The sequence below is a fragment of the Strix aluco genome, chromosome 16, assembly GCF_031877795.1.
Source record: "Strix aluco isolate bStrAlu1 chromosome 16, bStrAlu1.hap1, whole genome shotgun sequence".
NCBI lineage: Eukaryota > Metazoa > Chordata > Aves > Strigiformes > Strigidae > Strix > Strix aluco.
Window position 1 is genome coordinate 541062 of NC_133946.1, and position 23597 is coordinate 564658.

The 23597-nt window shown below is 35.8% G+C and overlaps 1 protein-coding gene across 7 annotated transcripts in view; it reads right to left on the minus strand.

Moving 5' to 3' along the window:
- The window catches only part of SBF2 (SET binding factor 2), a 302371-nt gene that overhangs the window by 111107 nt on the left and 167667 nt on the right, over positions 1 to 23597 (minus strand). For all 7 annotated transcript variants that reach the window (XM_074841630.1, XM_074841634.1, XM_074841633.1 and 4 more), the window contains 6 exons: positions 7052 to 7184; positions 5386 to 5494; positions 4554 to 4667; positions 3637 to 3714; positions 1200 to 1313; positions 564 to 692 (listed from right to left, as the gene is read on the minus strand). In XM_074841630.1, the coding sequence (XP_074697731.1) occupies positions 564 to 692; positions 1200 to 1313; positions 3637 to 3714; positions 4554 to 4667; positions 5386 to 5494; positions 7052 to 7184 (677 nt within the window). The remainder of the gene's footprint in view (positions 1 to 563; positions 693 to 1199; positions 1314 to 3636; positions 3715 to 4553; positions 4668 to 5385; positions 5495 to 7051; positions 7185 to 23597) is intronic.

A 23597-nucleotide genomic window follows, 5' to 3' on the forward strand; every position in this document is an offset into this window, starting at 1 on the left:
GTCCTACCTAAAAGAGAAAGTCTTATGTACCTAAAACATTCCTTTACCATTTCTAATACCATAATCCATATTTCTCATATATTCTATTACAATGCAGAATTAATACCAAACTCTCTTTGTACTCTACACTCAAGTAAAAGCCAGTACAATACAAATATGGCAGTGCTTTTTAAAAGAAAAAAATGTTTCTCCCAGTTTATATTGTTGGGTATGTATTTAATTTAATATTTGTCAATTGCTTTTTCAATGTTTCTAAGAATATAATTAAATTACTCAAAATACTTCTGTACTAGCACATGTGATGCATTATGAAGTTCCAAACCTGACAATAGGAACAGCAGTACCATGATTTATACAACTGTTTAACTTAATACATATGAGCAGGGCCTATTTTATGAAAGTAAGCTCAAAATGTATGCTTAGTAGAAAATGAGAATTGAGAAGTTTAGTATAAACGTTATATAGTAAACAGTGAGGATTTGGAAGCATTTCAATAGTTTTTCACATGCTGAAATGTCATTGGTATATTTTAATTTAGTTCAGAATACAGGAACAGTTTTCACCTCATCAAAAAGATCACAGGCTCTGAAAGGAGGACCCCTCTCTGACACAAAACCAGCAAATGCCATTCCATTGAGAACTTTGGTTAGAAAGTCATTTTCAATTAAGCCTCGCTGCCCCAAGAAGGCTGCCTGTAACAAAGATAGAAAAAAAATGCATGTATTTTACCTACAACCAACTATTTATGTACTAGCAGTTAAACATTTTTACCAAGTTATAGTAATGTGTGGTACTTTCTAATTAAATATTTTATATTGCCTAGTATCTTTTTATACCTAAAATCAGGAATGATGTAACAGGAAGTCTGATGCACACATTTTATAATTCTCACAAGTAACAAAATAGAAAACTAGTACTTTAAAGTATTGTATTCTAACCACATACGTATGTTTTCAGAATTCCCTGATTCCTCAAATGTTTTTCTGCATTAAATTTCAATGTTAACTTCATTTCACGTTTCATCACTGCCCCTATAATTAGTTCCACTAAACTGCATTTATGTAGTTCTATGTCAAAATGATATGCTTACCACGTGTAAATTATTTTATTTTAAACTTTAAAACTTGTTCAAGAGGCAAGCTCATGGGAATAACATGACACAAATGAATACTAAATATATATAACTGCTTCTCTTTTACCTTATGGAAATGAATTACTGGTTCAGCATGAATTCTGATCAGCTGAAGACATGACCGGTATCCTTGGAAAAGTTGTGCAAATAGCCTAAGGAAGATTGCTCGCACCTCTTTATCCTGTAAGCAGCAATTGAATATGCTGTAAAAACATTTTTGTATTCTAAACTTTTCTGCACTTTATACAAAGCTATCTGAGAAACACCTACAAATTCATCAAACTATGCAGCAGTGTAGCACAAAAGTGGAAATATTTGTTCACGTAGGAAGTTATCTTATATGAGGCTACAGTTTCACTGCCCTGCCCGCAGATGGCAATGACAGATTTAGGACATTCACCCGTTCTCTCCCACGCCTGCACGAAAGGCTTTGGGCAACGCAAGGGTAACTGTTAGGGTGGCTGTGTAACGAACCACATGAAGGAACTGCCATGAGAAAAAAGTGATACTAATAAAGGAAAGAGGGCATTTTAGCCTGGATTTATTCCCCAAACCAAGTGTGACTGTAGCACCACACAAGCAGCGCCATGGGAGTGGGCAGGGCCCCATGGAGCCGCAGCTGGATCGCTGCTGCTGGGGGAAGCAGGCCCAGAGCAGCACCGGCCCCGCTGCAGCCACCCGCCGGGGCTCTGCCGCCTGAGGAGACCGTGCTGAGTTTGCTCAGCTACTTGTCTAGGACTCCTCCAACTCATGTCTTCACTTGCCAATCCACGGCAGCCAAAATAAGCCAAGGTTAGTTTAAAAAGTTTAAAATAGTAGATCTTTAAAGTCCTGGTTTATTTTGATTTAAATGAGTAAGGCAGTGCTTACATAAAAACTGATGGCCTAATGGAAATGCTGTGAACGGCTGGGGGCAGGCTTGGGGCAGTGACATCTTCAGCTGGCCCAGATGCAACTAAAGACTGTGAACAAATCCTGTGAATGTCACCCATGTGAATTTATCTTAGCTCAGGTACCTACTCAGACTGCAGTCATGTCTAAAACCTGAGGTCCTAAAAATTGGTTTATGAACTCAGGTTCTACGATGTCTCAGAGGACTTTTAAAACAAACTCTAAAAGTTACAAGCAGCAAAGACCATCAGATTAACTAATCAGGTAAACAGCTGATCAGCTAATCAACAAGTAAATACAACCTAATTAAGTTAAAGCTTATAACAATTTAAAAAAAAAAAGTTTAGCTATATATAAGATTCTATAAAGCTGTCCTATTGGAATATTTTTCTAGATATCTGTTTAGATTTCACTGGAACATGACTGATGTTGTTCTATTTTTATCTTAATTTTGTAAGGGCTTATTTTACTGAGAAATATTCTCATTTTCTTTGTGCCCAGGCTGCTCTCTAGGATTTTAACAGGTGCATTTGTACACTGACTTTTTGGACTACTTGAAAACATGCTCGTTTCTTTCAGATTTAACAAAATCCTTATTCCGATACAAAATTATAATAATTTAGAAATTCACTATTCAAACTGATATCTTAGTTGAACTCTTATTAGTTTAAATGAAATCTGGATGACGTTTCCTGTCTTCAGCAATGAAAAAAAAAAAAATCTTAAAGCAATAAATAAGAACAACAAATATATTGTACCACTTAAGAGTTTTAAGTTTTCAAATACAGCTCCACAAAAACACCAATGTGCATTCTTAAATTGAGTTGGCTTTTGGATTTTAATTTGGACTACCAACTCAAGTTCAACTCTAGACACTTTGGCAGCTTTATCAAGTTGTTAAGTTATCATAGCTTCACAACTACTTTTAATTTAAATTAAGTAGATTTTAGTAGAAAACTGTCTACAGACTTTTTTTTAGTATGGACAATTACATATAGTTTCATTCAGGCTGAGGTTCATTAAAGCCATTTAACCAGGTATGGTTAAAACCCATATAACTCCTTTCCGAATCTGTTCAAGCATACTTACACAATAATTATTATTATTGTGATTTATGTTTTGCTGACACAGCCACCACTCGTAGCTTTACTCATATTTACTCTAAAAATCTAGACCTTGAATGACATTTTTAATGTTTCTGAAACTTTTTGGTGGGGGCAGGGGGGCAGGGCAGGGAGTTGTCTATAAGAGAATTTAATTTTAACATTTACACAAACACACAAAAACATCAGTTTGTCCACTCATGTAAAATTGTACAGCTTTACTGGTCTACAGAACAGAGGAGGCACAGATTTAACTCAATAGACAGTAATATTAAAAGAAAATAAGGTGCTTCCATGTTAATACAAATATGTTTATAAAAACTTCTAATCCATTGGAATACTACTAGAGGGCAGAATGCAAAGTCCAATGGCATTTCTTTGCTCCACCAATACTACTATAAAGAATATGAATATGGAAAAGAAAACACAAAGAAGAAATTCTTAAAAGAAAGTTAGTCTAAAATTTCAACAGTTTTCTACTTTAAGTCAGATGTAACACAGAAATCTTACCAGCATTTTTGAGTGTGATAAAGCTGTTCGTGGGGGAGGGAATGCATAATCTGCTGTTTCCAAATCAGGATGCAAAACCTAGAGAATTTTTTAAACAAAGTATTTTTCCCCTCATTTTGCTGAGGAAAGGGTAAATTAATTTTTTTCCTTCTTTCTCAAATTAATATTCTGATAGTAAGTACCTCAAATAATAGACTGAGTTAAATTATGGAGACTGAATGGAAATAAAGGTGGGATTAACTTCTCAGCTTCAGGTTTCTGTAAGTGAGGTAGTTATCAAAAATTCCTATTACAGTGAACAAGACTAGTTAATACAGTTAGGGATTTTAGAGTTGATTCATCTGAAACAGATTAACAGAGAGAAAACTTTTCTTTAAGATAAGAAGGTTTGTTCAGAAGCCTCCAAATAAGGTGATTTCTAACGTATGACAATGATAGCAAAAAGACAAACCGAACTACTTTTTTTACTGATTCCCCAATGCAGAATCAATCATTCTTGAATACTGATACAGGGGCATCATACAAATAAACTTTACGACTTATTGGCTATTCATTTGTTAAACTTCAAAACAATGTACGGTTTAAATGAATTTATAGACACAGAAGAGACACTAAACTGAATAGTAACAATGCTGCTAAAATACTGAGGTTGAACTCTTATTAAAAAAACATTAGTAGGAAGGAAAAATCACTACCTACCTGTTGCATAGTGAAAAAATGTTTTAGTAGTAAATTACTGATGATATTAACTCTAACTTCAGATAATAAATTCTTCTAAAAAAAGGAATGTTGGCATGAATTGTATTTTTAAATCTCACATTTCCAGTGTCTTTGAAAGCAATTTAATACTGAAACTCATTTTTCATTCCTTAAAAATAGGTGAGAGGGTAGAAAATGGGGTTTGTACCAAAACGTACTAGAGAAAGCGCCATTTGAGTCTGATGTAGCAGTGGCTCTGGTAGCTGAGAAAGATGAATACATTCAGGAATTTTAATTGTGCCTCCATCCAGGTCTGCTATGATTACATCTAACTGTAAGGGACAAACAAAGACATTATTGGTAGCGCATACTGTGAGCTTAGTTTAAAAACATAACAGTTCAAATTTCATGACCTGCACATAAGTTAAAATAAACAAATTAACACAGTACTAACTTTAATGTATAGAATGTTTTTGATAAACGAAATACTCCAAATACTTCATATTACTGAACCTAGCCATGAAAAATACATGTAAACCAAATAATGTGAAACTACGCCAAACTTTCTTAAGTGACTCCTGTTTCTGGAGGTTCCAGGTCTGCGTTCAGAGATTTGAGATATCTATTAGGCTCTTTGCAAAAGGACACAGCGAGGACAACTATAAGTAAAATTACATGTTTCTAGGCATCTCTGTACCCTGGTTCACTTTCTCCAAGCACATGCTTAAAAAGTAAGCATAGAATAAAATAATAGAGGATTTATTTAAAAAAATCCTAAGTGAATTGTTCAAATCCATGACAAAGCTGGAAAAGGATCCATTCATCCTCATCCTGCACTAGAATCAAATAACTCCCTCCTCTATAGTCTCAATGTATCTACAAAAGAATTGATGTTTTTTCTTTTTTTTCCTCCTGATTACCTTGCCTGCCTTCTACAATAATATTTTAAACATGTATGAATTGTTCAAATAAACATCTCTGAAGCACAGAAGATCTCTGCAACTAAGCATCACAAATGACACTATGAGTATACTGGGTAGACATACTTACAAGCTCATGAATGTCATTGCGAAAGACAGAATGTACGCCAATTATGAAAGGAGTTGGTGAGCTGAGAACTTCTAATAGCTGTGCAGGAAGAATTGGAATATAGGGATAACTGTGAAAAGAATAAATAAAATAAAAACTTCTGACTATCCTTTCACATAGGGTAGCTTTTTTCTTTAAAAACCCCAAATCTTCCTCCTATATGTTAAATTTACTAAAAATACCTGTATTTTAAAAACACAAAAGATGAAAGTATTAATTAAATACTTCTTTATAAGGTTCCATGCTCTTAAAAGAACATCTGTCATGTAAAGTGCAGAACATTATTATACTATAGTGTCTAAAATTTATTGTAAACAAGAGCATTGCGCAAAATAACAGGAGTCTATTTATATTTGTAACATTTATATGTACATTATATTTGTCCACAACTTTTAGGTAACTAGGGATACTAAAGTTACAGATAATACCTACATTTTAAAAACATGGCTACTTTTTGTCCAGACACCTACAATTCAGCCTTTTGTAGAATATCATTAATAAGAAATCTTTAAATTAAATCTTTCGCTTTGATATTGAAATGACAACTAAACATTATTTACAGTACACTGTATTTCAGATATTGTTTACTTGACTTGACAATTTTTTAAAAAAATTGCTGTTTTCAAAGCAACATGAAAATCTGGATCTAAATTGATCAATGCATTTCAACAATTTATAGTTATTAAAAATTTACATTCATGACTATTTTAGCATGAAGAAACGTATTCCAAAACTCACTTTCCTCTTATTCTATGTTACAGTGAACCAAATATCTGAAATATTTTAAATAAAAGCATGCTATTAAAATACAAGCATCTTTTGAAACAGATGAATCAGAATTAGATATCTTCTTCCTGAAAAAACCCCAAATAGCTAGACATTAAGTTTTTCACTTCAAAAAGATGGAATGAGATGAGGATCAATTTGTTCATTTAAATTCATTCTTTGGTAGACATTTGTCAGTGACTTAAAGCCATGATACAAACTAATGTAGCTGTTATCTTAGAATCACTGAACCTTTCAGGTTGTAAAGGGCCTCAGCAGATCATTTAGTCCAACCTGCTGCTCAAAGCAGGGTCAAGACTGAATCCAGATCAAGTTGTCCTGAGCTCTGACCAGCTGAGTCCTGACAATCTACAGGGATTGAAGTTCTATAGGGTCTCTGTTCCAATGTTTAGTTATCCCCATAATAAAACATGTTCTCCCCACATACAGTCAGAAACCTTGCATTTCCCCATTTCGGTTTGTGACCCCAATCTCTTTGTTCTCCTGCCATGTACCTCCTCTTACTTATTGACAGGCTGTCATCAGATCTCCCCCATATCTTTTCCATGCATTTACTCATGGATCATCACTGTCAAGCTTTACCATTCAATTGATGTTGCGAGTAGGGTTTCTACTGTATTTGTAGGTAGGATGTTTCTCCTTTAATTGTTTCCACTGTTAAGATGCAATCAGGTTTTTACTAATGATGTGTACAGACTAGGATTTGTATAGATGATCATGAAAACTTTTGCTTATTTGAACAAACATAGAACAACTCCTTTTGTTAAGGACAATGTAAAATAAGTTACAAAATTAATTATAAAATTAGTCAAAGAGTTCAAAGAATCAAAACTCAACTCACCTGTATTTGAGGGGAAACATCAAAGACTCCAGAGCCCTACAGGCATCACTGAGCCTCTGAAAACTTGCTGAGTGAAAGAGAACCTTGTTTTCTGTAAGCACGGCACAGAATAAGCTGAGTACATTTTGAATTCCTTAAAAAAAACCAAAACAAAACCCCACCCTGTAATAACGTGTCAAAGGAAGAATCAAAATTCCATTAAAATGTATTATTTTCTGAAGTTTTCAAAAAGCATATGATAAATGCATAAATTGCCAAACCCCAAGTTTTTCTACCTTTTATTTAACTAGTGCAACCTCCTTGCTATTTTTCAGGTTGCTAAAATACTATCTGAACGTATTTTTACATATCAAACATATTGTATTACACATCTCTTTCAAATACCACTTTTAAGGATTTCCTCTCCTCAGCACAAATCCCAGCAATGCTTAGTAGTGACTTCAAACAGTATTACATGTATCTTCTGCATAGCCTTCTGTGTACCTAGAATTCAATTCTGATCACTGATCCAAGCTTAACTTCTAAACCTTTATGCATCTCCATAGGGAGAAAAAAAAAAAACCAAACCATCATACTGACAAGCTCAAAAGAAAATTGCAAAGACTTCCTAGTAGATACATTCATACTTTATCCATGGAGAGCATTCTAGGAGTCACAAGGTTAAAAAAGGGCAGTAAGAGTGTACATGTCATTAGAAGGGTATGTTAAAGAAGAGCTGACTGTTTAAACAAGCCCCACTAGATTTAGGGTAAGACTCATGAATCAGATTATGTTTTTTTTTTAAAGACAATATAATTTACCTAGGAGACAAAGCCATGTGCTTTCAGGGAAAACCAAAAATACATTTCCTTTAAAACAAAGTCCCATCCTGAGAAGCAGACATGTCTGAGATATGTGAGATATGCTGAAATTTATGAAATTTCCTGAAATATGCTGGAATGTATGATGTTTCCCTGAGGACATAGCTAGTGTTATCAGTAAGACAGCCTGTATTACCTTTACAAAGCTACTGCTTATCTTACAATAATCCACCCAATAAGAAGTGTGACTGTGGAGAGCCACTATATTCATATGAAAATTAACACTTTGTTTTGCTTAAGTAATTTTTATTACTTAAAATTATTTTTTTATTTGTTTTGACAAATCTTTTTTTCTATGATGTTGCATGAAAATTTGCTTTGCTGGAGTGGAGCTTGGTTCCTACATACAAAGGGACAAGGACTTGGAGAGGGTTGTTAAGAAAAAGACTTAATTCTTACGATGAACAAATCAATAACATAATAGCTTGTGCTTTCAAACTCCACTCTCCAAGAATCTTACAGAGACATGAAATCAAAGGCAGACTTGAGAGGACTCAAGGACAGAAGGCTTTGTTATATTGCTGAGTGAGTGACTGTCGCAAATATTTGCTATTCTTTTCAGTGGCATAATTAATATTGTCCTGCTATACAACAAACTGCTTTGTAATAGACAACATAAGGATAGGGTTAAAAAAAATTGAACTAGTTTAATAATGTGAATGAAATAGCACTCATGAGTGAATGGTTAGAAGCTAACTTGAAATGCTGTCCTTTTTTGTGTATGTATGAGGGTACGTATATATTCGAACCCAAAGTTAGAAACTGCTGCCCGTTTAAAAAAAAAATCTCTGTAAGAAATGAAAAAACTTGAACTGCCCTTTTTATGCAAAACTGCCCTTGTTCCTTTTCCCAGAAGATTTTAAAGATTGCTTTGGAGTATGCTTTTTTGTTTTAAACTAAGTTTTTGTTTTCAAGCTAAGTGGGCTTTCTACACCATATCTTAAGACACTTAGGGATATATTTTTTTAAACATCTGACACTTTTTTCCTATAATCAGATACAAAAATCCTTGAACAATCCTCTATAAACCTGTAATGTTCTGGCAGGTGTTACTGAGAAAAATAGTACCTTAAAAAGTCACAAATAATCACATCATTTGTTACAACTAAATTCTCTAAAATAACCTCTCTTGTGATCAAAATATCTTTAACTAAAAATTCTTGAAACAGATGGTTTTCTATTCCTCACATTTTAAAACTGACTAGACTGACAGGTAACTGCTCTAAAATATTTTCTGGATGTTACTGACTTTAAACTGTTTTACAAAGAATTAAAACATTCCTTTAATGAAAGTACTCAATTAAAATCAAGCTGTGTAGAAAAAGAGTCCTTTTTTCTAGCTATATATTATCCTGCTGTGGATTATAATGGTTGAAGAGACTAGGAAGAATATCTTACTCCTAAAACTCATCCAGTATCAGCATTTTTCACTTGAAATCTCTTCTGAATATAGGCTTCCTCATCAGATATCAAAACAATATACAATTCTCAATAGTACATGGTAACTGAGCACTTGAAAATGCAAAAATTTTTACTAAGAAAATACATGAATGAAGAGGAAATCAAGATTTTGCTTATGTATAAGGAGGACACCTGCAAGTACTTCACAGTATTTGAACACTGGCCTTCTAAAAAGAAGAATTTGAATTTGAACTATTAAGCAGATGATAAAAGTTTGTGAAGCTTTTATAGTTTCACTAGGGAAATTAGTCTGGTTTTGCTGCATATTAGTGGCCACAGATAAAACTTCAGTTTGTAATCCACAAAGACATTTCTCACTGTAGCTTAATTAGCATCACTATAATTTGATTTTTAAGATCACTATTTTTAGCAAGTACCTCCCACGTATAAACTTGATGTCACACAGAAGAATATTTACTGCAAACATGTTTTCATTACATGCCTCTAGTTGGTCTCTCAGGTGTTCACTACACTTGAACTGGGATGGAAGAGGAGTTGAAATGTTTGCTGTGATACGAATGCACCAGATGTAGTCCCAGCTTTGAGTGAGACAAAAGCATTGCTTTATCCACAGAACTTATGGAAGTGACCAAAACTGAGAGCATCTAAACACATCTCTCATAAATCAGCAGGTCTTGTAAGGAATGGCAGGGAAAAGAAAATAAGGACACCAGGAAATATCCAACCTTCTCTGTGATTCTGTGAACAGGGCCAAATGAAAGCCATCACCAAAGCAAGAAGACAGGCTGGTAGGGGCAGGGAAAGCTCACTGGCCAACTGCTCACATATCAGAAGGGATAGGAAGCATTGTCTCTCCAGTCTGGCAATTCCCCAGCACAGGTCCAAGTTAGCAGGTCCTTGGAAAAAGCAGTTAAAAGCAGCTATAAACTGTGTACACTACCGCTGTGCAATCCATCACTGCCTAAAAGCTCTGCACAAGGCCACCCCTCGGCAGGGCAGCAGAGCGGCAAGCGCAGGGTCCAGACCTGCTGCACACCCTGCCCGTGCTGCTGGGCCACATCCAAGCACCTACAAGAAACCTGTGTGGGAAATGTCAGACAGTTACCTAACGTAACCGACATCACTTTATAAACGTTCTTAACTGCAAGCTGAACCTGGAATTTTCAATGGATTGAATCTCCATCTAAAAGTTATTTCTAAATTCTCTTGACCATTTTCTGCGCTCTGAATGCATGAAAACCAAAGTCACCTCAACAAAACCGGCCACATTTCAACAGAAACAGAAAAAAAGAGACTGGGAATCTTGTGTGCTTGCATTTGAAAACAAAATTAAATAATTTACAAGAAATAACAATACAATAAAAAAAAGGAAATAACCAATGTAATTTCTTTAGGTATCTTTCCCAAAAGCCAGTTTAAAGTGAGAACTTCACTGGCTCTTACCCTTTTCTTTCCTGAATGAAAGCTTCACAGACTGAGAAATATTAAATTTATAACTAAGGAGAGATTCTGAAGTTTGGGGGTGGGGGGGTTGTTTTGAGTCTTTTTTTGCATAATAGAAGTGCTGTTCCACTGAGAGGCTAATCACCGATATTGACTCAATTCTTGAAAATAGGCTGCTCAGTTTGGAAACACACTTAGACAGTGAAACCCAGACTAACCACTTCCACTGACTGAAAAGCTTGTACAGCCCGGACAGCTTCTTTGATACCAGCTGTTTTCCTTCTCTCTTTTTTTTTTTTAAATAATCTGTATACAATACAGAAGAATATAAAATAAATAAAATCAAGTGTACAATATAGACGTCTAATCTGAAATTCTCTTATTTTCAAGATGATAGCTACTACCTCAACACAAAATTATTGCTCCATATGTACTTTGATATATGTTTTCAGGAATATCAGCAATATAATGACTGTGAAGGAAATTTTCATCTCATACAATCAAACAAATCATAAATAATAAGACTTTTGGTTACTTTCCTTTTTTAAACCATTTAAACCATTGATTAAATTATTTGACCAAGCCACTAAGGTGTTGTTTCAAGCCTTGAATGTTGTTTACTGAAAACAAACATTTCTGAAGAATAGTCTGAGCCCAGTTTCCTCATGCTACAAGATACAATCGTGTCTGTCTTAACCTTGAACCGTACACTGGTCTTTGGACTCCACACCACATCCGATGCTCATTTCTCAGGGCATAAATAGACAACACGAAAAACAACAAACAAGTTGATTTTTACAGATTACTCTTTTGCCATCTACAGTCAGACAGACATCCTGTAAAATATTATACATATGCTGGAAAATTTTGAATGGAGGCTTCCTGACCTTCACTGTTTTCAAGTATTTAAAGAATCTGTAATTTGTACTAAGTTATCTGACATCCTACATCAACAAATGTATCATTCTGCCTGCTTCCTGTTGTTCTAGAATTTAAGTATTTATTTAAGCATGATTTCACAAAGTGTACCTGACAAATTATTAACTGTCCTCTATATTGCATGAAATCAAAATATTATCACTAACTTCTTCAGACTTTTGTAAAGAGTTATAAATACAGATTTGGAATCTCAACTAGTTGAATTCATTATTATGCCAATATGCCATTCTTAAATTACTGGACACAAGAAAAAGCTTAATAGACAAAATAATCCATAACTTAGCCAGACTAATCCAGGAAACGGGTCAACAAAGACTGAAAAGCCCTTCTGAAAGGCCACTGGAGAGTGCATAGTACAAGTTCTGTGCCAGGCAGTGTCAAACTCTAAAGATAAATGGGAAAAAAGTAGGGAAAAACAAAACTCTTTTCATTTTTTTTTTTGAGATGTAGCTGCATGGCACTGCTAATGAACAAAATACAAGCTTAACTAATAAATAAGAAGCAACAATTGTACTCATTTCATACAGATAAATCCTGCCAAATAGCATTCGTCAATCCAAAAATTACACGGTATCTCCAATCAGCTACACGCTGTTCAACCCAGAAATTTGTTATGCCACTCAGTTCAGGATCAATTCACATTTAGAAAAGTATGCAGTTCTATTCTTAAAGTAGGACTGCACTGCACATTACATGATTAAACCATAGGCAAACTTGCCCACAAATGGGGAGCAGTCTAGTGCCAGCAGACAGTTTTGTGAGGGTTAATTTATTCTGCTTTCTGGCTTCGTAACAGAGAACATGAGTCAGACAAGTACCCCAAGAGATTAACTTATTTGGTCTTTGTCAGACTAAGGAGGAAGAGAAGCAGTCTCTAAAGCACAGAGCCTTCAGCTAAGAAATTAAACATTTCATGACTAGAGTGTTCGTACTAATTTGTGAGCACATAGAAGCAAACATGGGTGTGACATGTAGCATTGAAACCAAGATGCATTCTTAGAGGTAAACTTTTGATTTTGGAACTTGAAGGCATTTTAGTATCTGAACCATGAATGCTGCATGTTCTTTCTAAGAAGCAGGGCAGAAGGAAGGCTTCTCTACAAATCAGCCTTTGGGGAGGGTGGGAAGAGGTAAGGAACAGGAGGACCATACAGAAAGATTCTGGTATAAATGCCATAAAAGCCAACTGATCATTAAACAGCATATCAAAGAGACTGTGAAAATCAGTGAGTATATACGTAAAAGATCTCTTCAGCTGCTGGGTAAATATTCCTACCACTATGGCTCCCCCAAAGTTTAACAGTATCAACTGTGTTCTGTCCACACTGAGTCAAGCAGATGGTTGTCATTCAAACCCAAAATTGTACAGGCACAAGGCAACAGGGATTAAGCACAGTATATGGTCGACTTAAGAAGACACATGGTGATGTCTGTTATTTGCATGTTGATATCACTTCATTATTACCCATTTCATTAAATCCCTCTGCAGACCTACTTAAAGGAGCAGCAAAAACCTCTGGATTTCTTGAGCCTTCAAACACAACTCTGCCAATACACTGAATGAACATGATCAGCAAATTCTTTCTTCGGAGACAACGATATAGCTAAAGACAATTAATAATAAAATATTTAGATATGGTCTTCATCCCTGAAAGAGGGAAGTACAATACCATTTCATATGCACAGTTTTAAAGATACACATATTCAAAGTGAGGCTGATAAGCTCAAGACTTACATGAGTGTGTTGAGTTAGTTTTCTCAATAAAGCAGTAAAGACGATGGAAGGCAAACCAGACAAATAATGGTTTCATGTATGGAAAGTACTCACATGGCAGGAAGGTAAATGTCAAATTTACATGAAAGCAGTAACTCTGAATTATACTAACATAACCTGCATTACCAATTGAAGGTTTACAACTGATTGTACGTTTGGCTCATATGGACAGGCTTGGTAGGTGCTACTAAAACCAGATTTAGTTACTTTAAATGTTGCTTTTGAGTTGTTTTGTTTTTTTTTTTTCTACTGAACACACATGAAAACCAAATTTCTGTAAAGAATAAATGCCAAGAGACTGTCAGTCAAAGTAGGTTTGCATATAAAATTAATTTCAGAGCTGTTAAGGGGAAGATAATCTTCATCCAAATCTAATCTGAGATTATTTTTTTCCTGCAGGGAGGGTGGCAAGCAATATTTCTCAATATTGAACTGTTAACTATCAGATTAAAACAGAAGTTTTTGTTCTCTTGCTGTCTGTCTCTATATGCATGCAGGCATTAACATCTGAGTAATAGTCTATTCTGCTGAAATATGCTTTATTTTCACATCTCATCTTCTGCTTAGTTATTCAGTTATCTACAAAGATACCTAAAATAGGAAGCTATTTGGTTTGGATGTTTATCTCATAAATACCTAGTATTCCAGCCCCGAGAAAGTCATAAGTAGAGATAAACAGTAATCCTGTACAAAACTAGTATTGGGATACAGAATTTCTGTATAACACTCACAGGCCAACACTAACCAAAACTCAATGAAAGAATTTTGTAAAAGACTTTAGAGTGGACTGGGATATGGATACATACTAATGAATTGAAACGCTGCCCAATTTCCCTAAGTAAAGGTGGGAGAGCGTTCCTGAAATGTTCCCACATTCCTAGAAATTTTTATAGGTGAGTTTCTTTCTTTAGAACTGCCCTTTTAAGAAATATGAATTTATTTTTTGTACCAAATATTTTGTGAAACATCCTCTCTCACATACATCAAAAGATACATTGGAGAACTAAGCATGCGCTATAAAAAACATTTATAGCCGTTAAGTTAGCCAGAATAATCAATCTTTATTCTGATAGCAAATCTAAAATTATAATTTGATGTGAAGGAGCAATTATTTGCAACTGCTGATTTATATAAGTAATAAAAAATAGATACTGCAATTTACCAGTTCTCCAAATTGATTCATATATGGTAAACTGTCTGAAAGTAAAGGAGGATTTATGTTCAGCCACCAACAGACATTTTAAACCTCAGAGCATTTCAAATTTTTCAAACAACCCAACCTGTTTTTAAAATTTCATGTTAAAATCAGGAAAACTATTACAACAAAGAAATAATAACTTCTCTGACCGCAGATTCAAAGCTGTGTCAGGATGAATAGAGATCAAAGAAGCAAAGTTATAACTGGGACTTTTTAGAGACTATTGGACATGCTTCTGCATATAAGCTAATTAGCAAAGCATGTAATCTCATAGGGAAGTGGCAGTCAAAATGAAATTATTATACTTATCCCCTCATTGTCAATCTGAACAATTCAAGAACTGTCTGGGAATAATGCGTGAACAACTTTTACACATTAATGACAGCCTTTTTATGGGACTTGAACATGTTAGCTAGGTAGCATCAGAAACCTGGTATGGTGATGTCCACTTACAGATACCAGCATATCATAGAACCTGATCTTGACACCTTAATCTTTATTTACTCATAGGCACAACACACAAACAGAATTTCTGAAAATACAAAGGTATATGCTAAAGGTATGAAATCAGTACGCTTCACTTTCACCAACATAAGCCACATATGAAAATACTTTTTAATTTGATGATGGATATTTTTGCTGTCATTCCAGCTATATATAAACCAGCAAGTTTCAAGAGATCTGACTCAAACTACAAGGACTAATTTCAGATAAATACACGGCTTATTTATTACCATAAAATTTTAAAAGCAAGTATTTCACTCATAGCTAAGAATAAAGCCAACCAATAGGCAAAGTAGAGAATTAAACCCACAAAATTATGGGTAGCTGCAACATGAAAAAGAACAGTATAACATATGGGAAAGACTGCCATGTGTAATGGATTGTAAAATATTCTGAGCAGAAATACTACAAATTAAATCCTGATGGAGCAAATAGATACTCATAATTCGACTGGATTCATTTAAAGCAGAAAAATGTCCTTTAACAAAACAATGCAGAGTGAGAGTAATACTGTTATGATCCTTAGAAAGAAAATATCTAAGAATGAGAAGAGCATTGCCATTCTTGAACTGTACACAGGAAAAATGGTCAAGGATACACAAGAAACTGCAAACATATCTGTTTCCTGTCTAAGGACTACAAAGTCTTTCTCAAGGGACATAACTACTGAAACATTATATTAATGGAATGTAATAAATGCAAAGACAAGAAGAACAGAAGTGGCTGATCAGGATATTGTGTTAGAGCTATCTTCAGCCACTGTTGGTTGATATTCATGAAGCATAAAACCACAAATATTCAATTAAGGAAACTGTGAAACACCGTAACCATGAAAAATTTAAGAAGTCGCTTTACATTCTTTAAAGATCAGATTTGTATTCTCTGCAAAAAGTTTAACAATCTTCAAAAATTCTTTTTTTGTGAAATCATCTGAGATTTTCCTGACCTCCTGAGATCCTGATTTTACAAGAACAAATATATGGAATGAAATTTCTATAGAAAACTGTTTTTCCTTTCCTCTCTGCAGAAGTATTAAACACTGAATTTTTGAATTTTAAAGTTTTGCAAGGTCTCATGATTTAACTGCTATCAAGTTTGCTCTGGAATAATAAAAAAAAGTTCTTTCTACTTCTGCTGGTACGAATGCAGAAATAAAAGTTCTGTTCCAAGTAGGATCTGTTTCAGTATTTTCTATAAGCATAGCTAAGCTTCTTTTTCCTTTTTGAATTTTGTTTGTCTATTTATTAGACATTTGCTTTCTGGAGTTTACATTTTTCTCATCTCTGGAAAAAAATAATTTGTTTTCACTCTTCTGAGAGGTATATTCTAAAGTCCTACTATAGGAAATAGAAAATTCCTATATAGGAAATAGAAAATTACTCTCTTCTCAAATGTCTCGAAAGAAATTTTCACTTAACAGTTAAAAAAATTTCACCTCATTGTTATAGAGAAAACAGGAATATATAATTTTACTATTTTTCATCTTATTTAAAAAGCTTGCTTTTAAACAATAGCTCATTAACCACAGCACTTTATCAAATACACAGCTTCAAGTTTCTTTAACTGTAGTATTCACTTATGTCAGATAACTCTTCTGTCTGAGATTTATGAATGGAAATTAACTACTGCATATTTTGTCTCATTAGAAGAGGCATTAGTAGTACAAGTTCGGACTGGAGAAAAAGCAAGCAAGCATCTTATTTCATGTGCTTTGTTGTTCTGTAAAACACTGAACACTACAAGAAATACTGGTCACTGCCTCCCAACACATTTCTGTCTACTGAGGGCTGGCGTCACAGCACCAGCATTACACTGGTAGATGACAGAACTCTGTACCCACATGTGCCAAACAAATGTCAAGAAACTGAGCAGCATGTACTGAAGGGATAGTTCGACAGTAGCTGACTTGTTTCCTGTCCTGACTGGCAGCTCTAATGGCTGTCATTGAAAGGGCTGGTCTTAGCTCACCCTCATGCTGCTGCTGCTTTCTTCCCACCTTCGTTAAAGCTCCCAAGAGTCCAAGGTGAGCTAGTTCAAGCTGGAAGAGGGATGGATCTGTTCTCATGGCAGCACTTGGCTATTGGACTGATTTAACCACGGCATCAAACCTCAACCTGAGACTGCTGACAGAAGACAGATGTGACTTTCTCTCCTTCCACCCTCCAAATATTTTCTGTTAACTTGGCGAGATAAAATACCTCAGCATGGGTGAGTCAGGCACCACTTTAGTACAGGAGATGGGACAGGCCTGTGCAACCAGAAATGGACATTCCCAAATGGGATAGGCTGCCTGGCAGTTTATGCTGCTGGGGAAATGAAGCCTCAGCAACTGTCCAAAGTGCAGTTACTTGAGAGTGCAGCAGAGTCCCTGTACAAAATTCACTACCACAATATCCCTTTATTTCCAACAGCACCTAAAAGAATACTTTCTTTTTGTTCTGTTGTTGCAGCAGTAAGGGCCCATTAGCAGTAAATGCCACATCAAAACCCTTGGTAATCGATTTGTTCTTTGACAGACTAGACAAATCTACTTGGAAAGCTTGAACAGCAAATTCGCTTTTGCTGGGTTATAGAGCTAATTGCAGCTCCCTGGCCACTGGGATTTAAACTGAAACTACAACATAAGCCAGCACCATCCACCCATGCAACATGTGGTGCCAGGTTCCATAGGCTGGAGAGTTCACAATTTATTAAGATCAAAGACTGATTAGAAGTTTCTTGATTATATAGTTCAATAAAACTGTCTTAATTTAACTTAATCGCAGATGTTGCTAAATTCAAACAAAGGGTATATATGTTCTCATCACACAATACATGACATCTCATGGAAATAACAGAAATTGAGTGAGTTGGGTAAGAAGTTTGTAAACAACCTGACAGAGGTAAAAAACGTTCTGGTTCATATCACTGAAGTCTCATAACAAACATGAGATGGGAAAGGCAACCACATCGATACTTAGTGCATCTCCCAGTCATAGCTATTACTGTACTGAAAATGCTCCATTTGGTCACTTCATATGCTGTGCAGATTAAATCTCTCATTGCTTAGCTTCTCTTCCATTATTTCTGAACATAATGAAGTACTAAAATATAAACAATTCTTGTTCTATGTTGAAGACACTAGGATTTACTTAGTCAACAAGTTGAAGCCAGCTCACATGCTGACTGTGCAGTGACCCTTCCATAATGTTTCCCAGCCACACAAATACACATATATATTTATCAGGAATGTCTTTTCCCATTTATACAGTAATTCAATATAGTCATCTGTTGGCATAAAGTACACTACATGAGAGGCTGAACATTGTATCTCCCCTAAACCAGAATTAAAATAATGAGAAACTATTACATTACAGAGAACATTCCTCAAAGTGTCAACAAATGTAGTCAAAAGCAAAAATTCTGGGTATTTTAATACATCCTGGATTTAGAAATATGGGACTGAAGGGTCTATAAACAGTGAAAGAGTACAGCCTGTTGCTATCATGACTATATCAGACAGTCCCAAATTGATCAAGCTTCATCTTAGATGTAGTGATACCGTTTGTCACTACTACTCACAACAGAAGGTGTTTCAGAATTTTTCTCTTCCTATGGTTAGACATCATGTTTTAACTTCCAGCCTTAATTGATTCAAGACCTTTTTATGAGTTTGTTCTTGATGCTCACCATTTTCTGTAGCTTAAGCAGGTGTACCCATGAACTCCTCTCTCTGAACAATGATGTAAAAAGCAGCAAACGGTACTACATATGGTCTATGATATTGTGATGGTTTAGCCCCTGCCGGGGTCTGAGACCACGCGGCCGCTACCCCTCCCCCACAAAGGGAGTGAAATACAAAGCCCCAAGACTGAAATAAGGAAAGGTTTAATACAACAATGCAATAGCAACACAACAAACAACAACAATAACAATAACAGTAATAGTGATAGCAATGAACAGAGCAAAATAGCTACCAAATACAGCAGTTTGAAGCACGATGTACAAAACCACGAGCGCACCGCGCTCCGGAGCCAGGAAAATGTGACCTGCCAGGATGTGACCAATAACCGGGCTAGAGCTCCCCTCCCACTGCTGGGGAAACTTAACCCTATCCTGGTTAAACCAGGACATATATGGAGCAAAATAAAAGGATAAAATACAGCAGAAAAACCTAACATTGTTCAAAAAGCAGACTTTAAAAGCCACTAATGAGCAATAATATGACCAACAATTTAAACATTCCTTTCAGATTTTATGTTACTTTGGGATTTACGTTTTCCAAAGGACGCCACACTTTTTAAGCAGTAGAACTACTTTTACTTTCATTCAGGAAAAAAATGTAAAGCATAGCATGTCCTACAAGTACTGTCAGTTTTAAAATTAGCTATCACAAAAGTTAGCTAATTTGAGAATCACCATAATTCAGTTTTTCCCTTTTTGATTCCCCTAATAATAATGGTAAAACTAATAATATTTTAATGTTATTATATAATCTTATAAGATTTATTAAAAAGTTATATGAAAATGATAACACTATTTACAAAGAGTCAATGGGGTTTTTTTAAAGTATAAAATGTCAATTACCTAAAAAAATCTTAAATCAAAGAAGTAGTAAGTTCTGGCTCTACTTCCTGTTGTTTTCCTGACATGGTTCCATATAAAATCCATCTGCCTTAGGAACTGTTTGAGGTATATCAGATGAGAGTGCAAATCTATAAAATAATAACCATCACTATAAAAAGTAGAGTCAAAGAGACTTTAATAGGTAGCCATGGATACCCCTGTTCAGCAAAACACTAGGCTGAAAAAGAAAAATTGCTGTAGACTCAGGGGTCTTTTGAGAGAGCTGAACAAGAATGGGCTGAGCTACATACCAAAGTGGACTGCTAAAGATTATGGCATGTGTCAAAATACTACATTTATAGACATTAAACTAAGAGCTTCTCACATATTTTTGCCCACATCTTGAAGAAATACTCAAACTCCCAAACATTCATATGTATCAGTTGTTCCACAATCTGTGTCTACATGACCAACCTCATCTATCTCTAGTGTGGGTCTACTTAAGAGATTGTGGTTAGACCTTTTGACTTCCAGAGATCCTGTTCCAACCTAAACAGTTGGAATAGAACTTACAAGTTCTATACAATAGAACTTACAGTTCTATACAAGCTCCTCCATCATGGTAAGAGCCAATGAATTCAGTTGCCTAACTCCCCTGTGAAGAAGAAATTGCCAGATCATTCAAGACAACCAGCTTTACTTTCCCTAAGTGCAAACTACTGCAGATAACCTCACGCTGACCATGGCTGCTGAGTGTTACTGCTGCAAGTTCACACACCACAAATGCCCAACATAGCTGTGTACTGGGGTAACAGAGGAAATTTCTGGTTTTGATCATTCTTAAAAAGAAAAAAGGTAAAATCTATTTTAAGTTATTAACCATAATATAAACCGAAATAATTAGCAGATAAACACACATTATTACCTGTCACCTATCTAATGCTTTTTAATTAATAATTATCCCATTGTTTAACTATGGACAAAGTACATCTATTTTATTGGAAAAACAAACTAGAAACAAGTGTCATTCCTATATCACACTATGCCACGTGTATCCCTTGACTTACAGTCAAGTCAGCATTGAGTTATTTTATGTTGAATTCTACTGTCTTCTGAAACTCAAGAATTAATTTAGTAGTTCCATTCACAGTACTGGAAGTGAAATACTTTTAATACAATTGGGCTCTTTCTCAAACAACACTGTGTAGTTCAGCATGCAGTTCCTCTACTTGACTTACACATTCTAAAAAGCTAAAAGAACCAGCAACAGCAAAAGTTAAAGACTATCTGTGAAGAAGCAACAAGGTAGTTTATGCTAGCTCAGCAAGAAGAAAGTCAAATTTCAGGGTCACTGAGAATAGAGACTGAAACCAATATCCACAAGCATAAGACTGCACAATTGGGTTGTGCTTCTGGGAAAGGCAAAGTGTCTGCACCTGCTAGCTACTGACTACCAGAAATGCAAAATGGTTTTTGGATCCAATTAGTCTAGAAAATTTCCACCTTGCTATTTAAGCCCTCCCTTATCATAAACAAGAAAATCAGTTAAGGATTTATGATGGAGGGCGCTTGGGGCACCGTCTTATGATCTCGCACGAGAGTGCGCCCTTTTCCCAAGCATTCAGGTTCTCTCGCTCTTAAGCTACATGTGAGACTCAACTAAACTTTTCAGCCTCTCCTCTATACTGAATGCAGTTTAACCATAACAGCCTTGTAAATCACTCACCTTTGACAGCACTGCTAATACTGCACTCTTTTGGTATGTACGTGTCTACTAATTTGCACCCTAAATTGTGACAGTCAGTAGAATACAAGATCTTCCTTTTCTTCAGCAAAGCAATATATCTCGCACCTGAACTCTTCTGCTGTGTTGTGGTGTTGAGGTCTGATTCAGCACAGTGATTCTTTGTATTTCAAACTGAGAGAAGAAGTTACAGGTAATCTCCACCAGATCATTTCTCTGCATTCTCCATAGGTCAACTGTTGCTGAACTGTGGGATGTTTATCTTTGTGATACATAAACAATTTTGCTCCAGTAGCTCACCATCATAATTACTGAGGTAGTGTGTTGGGAAGCAATAACATGTTGGAAAGGTTGTTAACAGATGAAGCCAGCTTTATAGCAGAATGCTGAAAGTCTGACCAGTGTGCATATTTTAAGATCAAGAAAGATCTCTTCCTCAGGATCAAACTATACCTGGCAGGTAGCAGTGCACAACTGCATCTCTTGTAGGAACTGCAAGGCCTGATTTTTAGTATCAAAGGGATCAATACTTACTGTGAAGAACTAGTATCAAAATATCAACTTTCTCAAGACTTTTAGAAGGTAAACAGTGAAAATTGAAGAACCACCAGCAGCCAGGGACCAGCAATGGCACACTGCTCCATAACAGAAGGCAAAGCAGGTGCCAAATATGGAAACAAGGTGGGAAGGGGCAATGCCCCCACCAACAAGTGATGGAGTCCCACAATACCCAGAGAAAGATGAGTTCAGCCACAAGTTGAGATAGCCAGACAAGCCCATAGTGATGAGGAAGGTCTGAGATCAAGCCAGCATGGCAGGGTCAGGATCAGGTCCAGCGATGGCAGCCAGGTCAGTCACAGTTATCACTAGGCAAGTCCACAGTCATGAAGACTTGAGATCAAGCCAGGATGTCCAGTCCGTGGCTGAGGATCTGGGTCGGAGAGGTATGTTGCCAGGCACAAGCATTGCTACAACATGGCTCAGGCAAGAACCAAGGGCATGGCCTGAGGTTAAGTACAGCAGCCAAGCAGAGGTCAACAGGCCTGTCCTTCTCTCATCTTTCACACAGCTCTTTCCTCATCAGTCTGAGCTAAGGTTGCACAGCTGTGCTACATCAATGCTGACCTTGAGCACAGGCAGCTCAACTCTGCAAGGAGGGGCTCGGGGGCTGCTGATGCGCTTAGGGCCCTGACATCGGCTTTTCAAAGGAAATACTTATAAGAACCAAGGACAGAGCCTGCTGAACGATCAGCCTAAGCAGAAATTTCAAGCCTTCTGAGAGCAAAATGTATGCTGAATGTTACTGGCACAACTACAGAGACATTTAAAACAATGTGGTTTTTAACCAAAATTGTAAAGTACAGGTCTGTCAGTTTAAAATCCCTCTGCGTGTACAAACATCTACTTCCAAATAGAAATTGAGTGGCATACCTTAATTAAAAAACAATTAAAACAATGCTGTTGCAATTTAGATCTTCCCCCCAAACAAATTTGTGAACACACAAAGCAATTTTAGTATATTATCAAAACGAAAATATTAAAAAACCACATTGTTCTTCATTAATTTCTAGCAGATCAAATGACTGAAAAATTAGAAAATACAGCATTTCTTCTACTTCTGTATACTTTGATAGTCCACCCCAAACAATTATAAAGAGGTATAATAGTTAATATACGATCTTATCATTCTGTTATGAATGGATTTATCACTGTATAAGAGCAATGGGTTTTGGCTCCATGACTGTTTAAACCAATAAAAATCATCACTGTCAGTGTCCTACCATGGCAACATGTGGAAAATCATGCACTTCTATTTGCTTCCTTAGTGTTAATTAATTAACTAATTTTAAGCAACTCCCTGCAGTATCTGAGAAGTATCTGCTCTGGTGCAAAAGAAAGGTAGGAACACGCGAGTAGGGAGAAACGACAGATAATACTCCAAATTTCTCAGTATCAAGTCACAGTGTTGAATTTTGGAATTAAACAGCCATATTAAAAAAATACATGTTACCAGTACTAATACTGGAGTGAAGCATTTTAAACTGCTTGTACTTCCCTGCTTATCAACTCTGCCATTATCACACACATCTGCCCTAGCATTTATATTTTGTGAAACT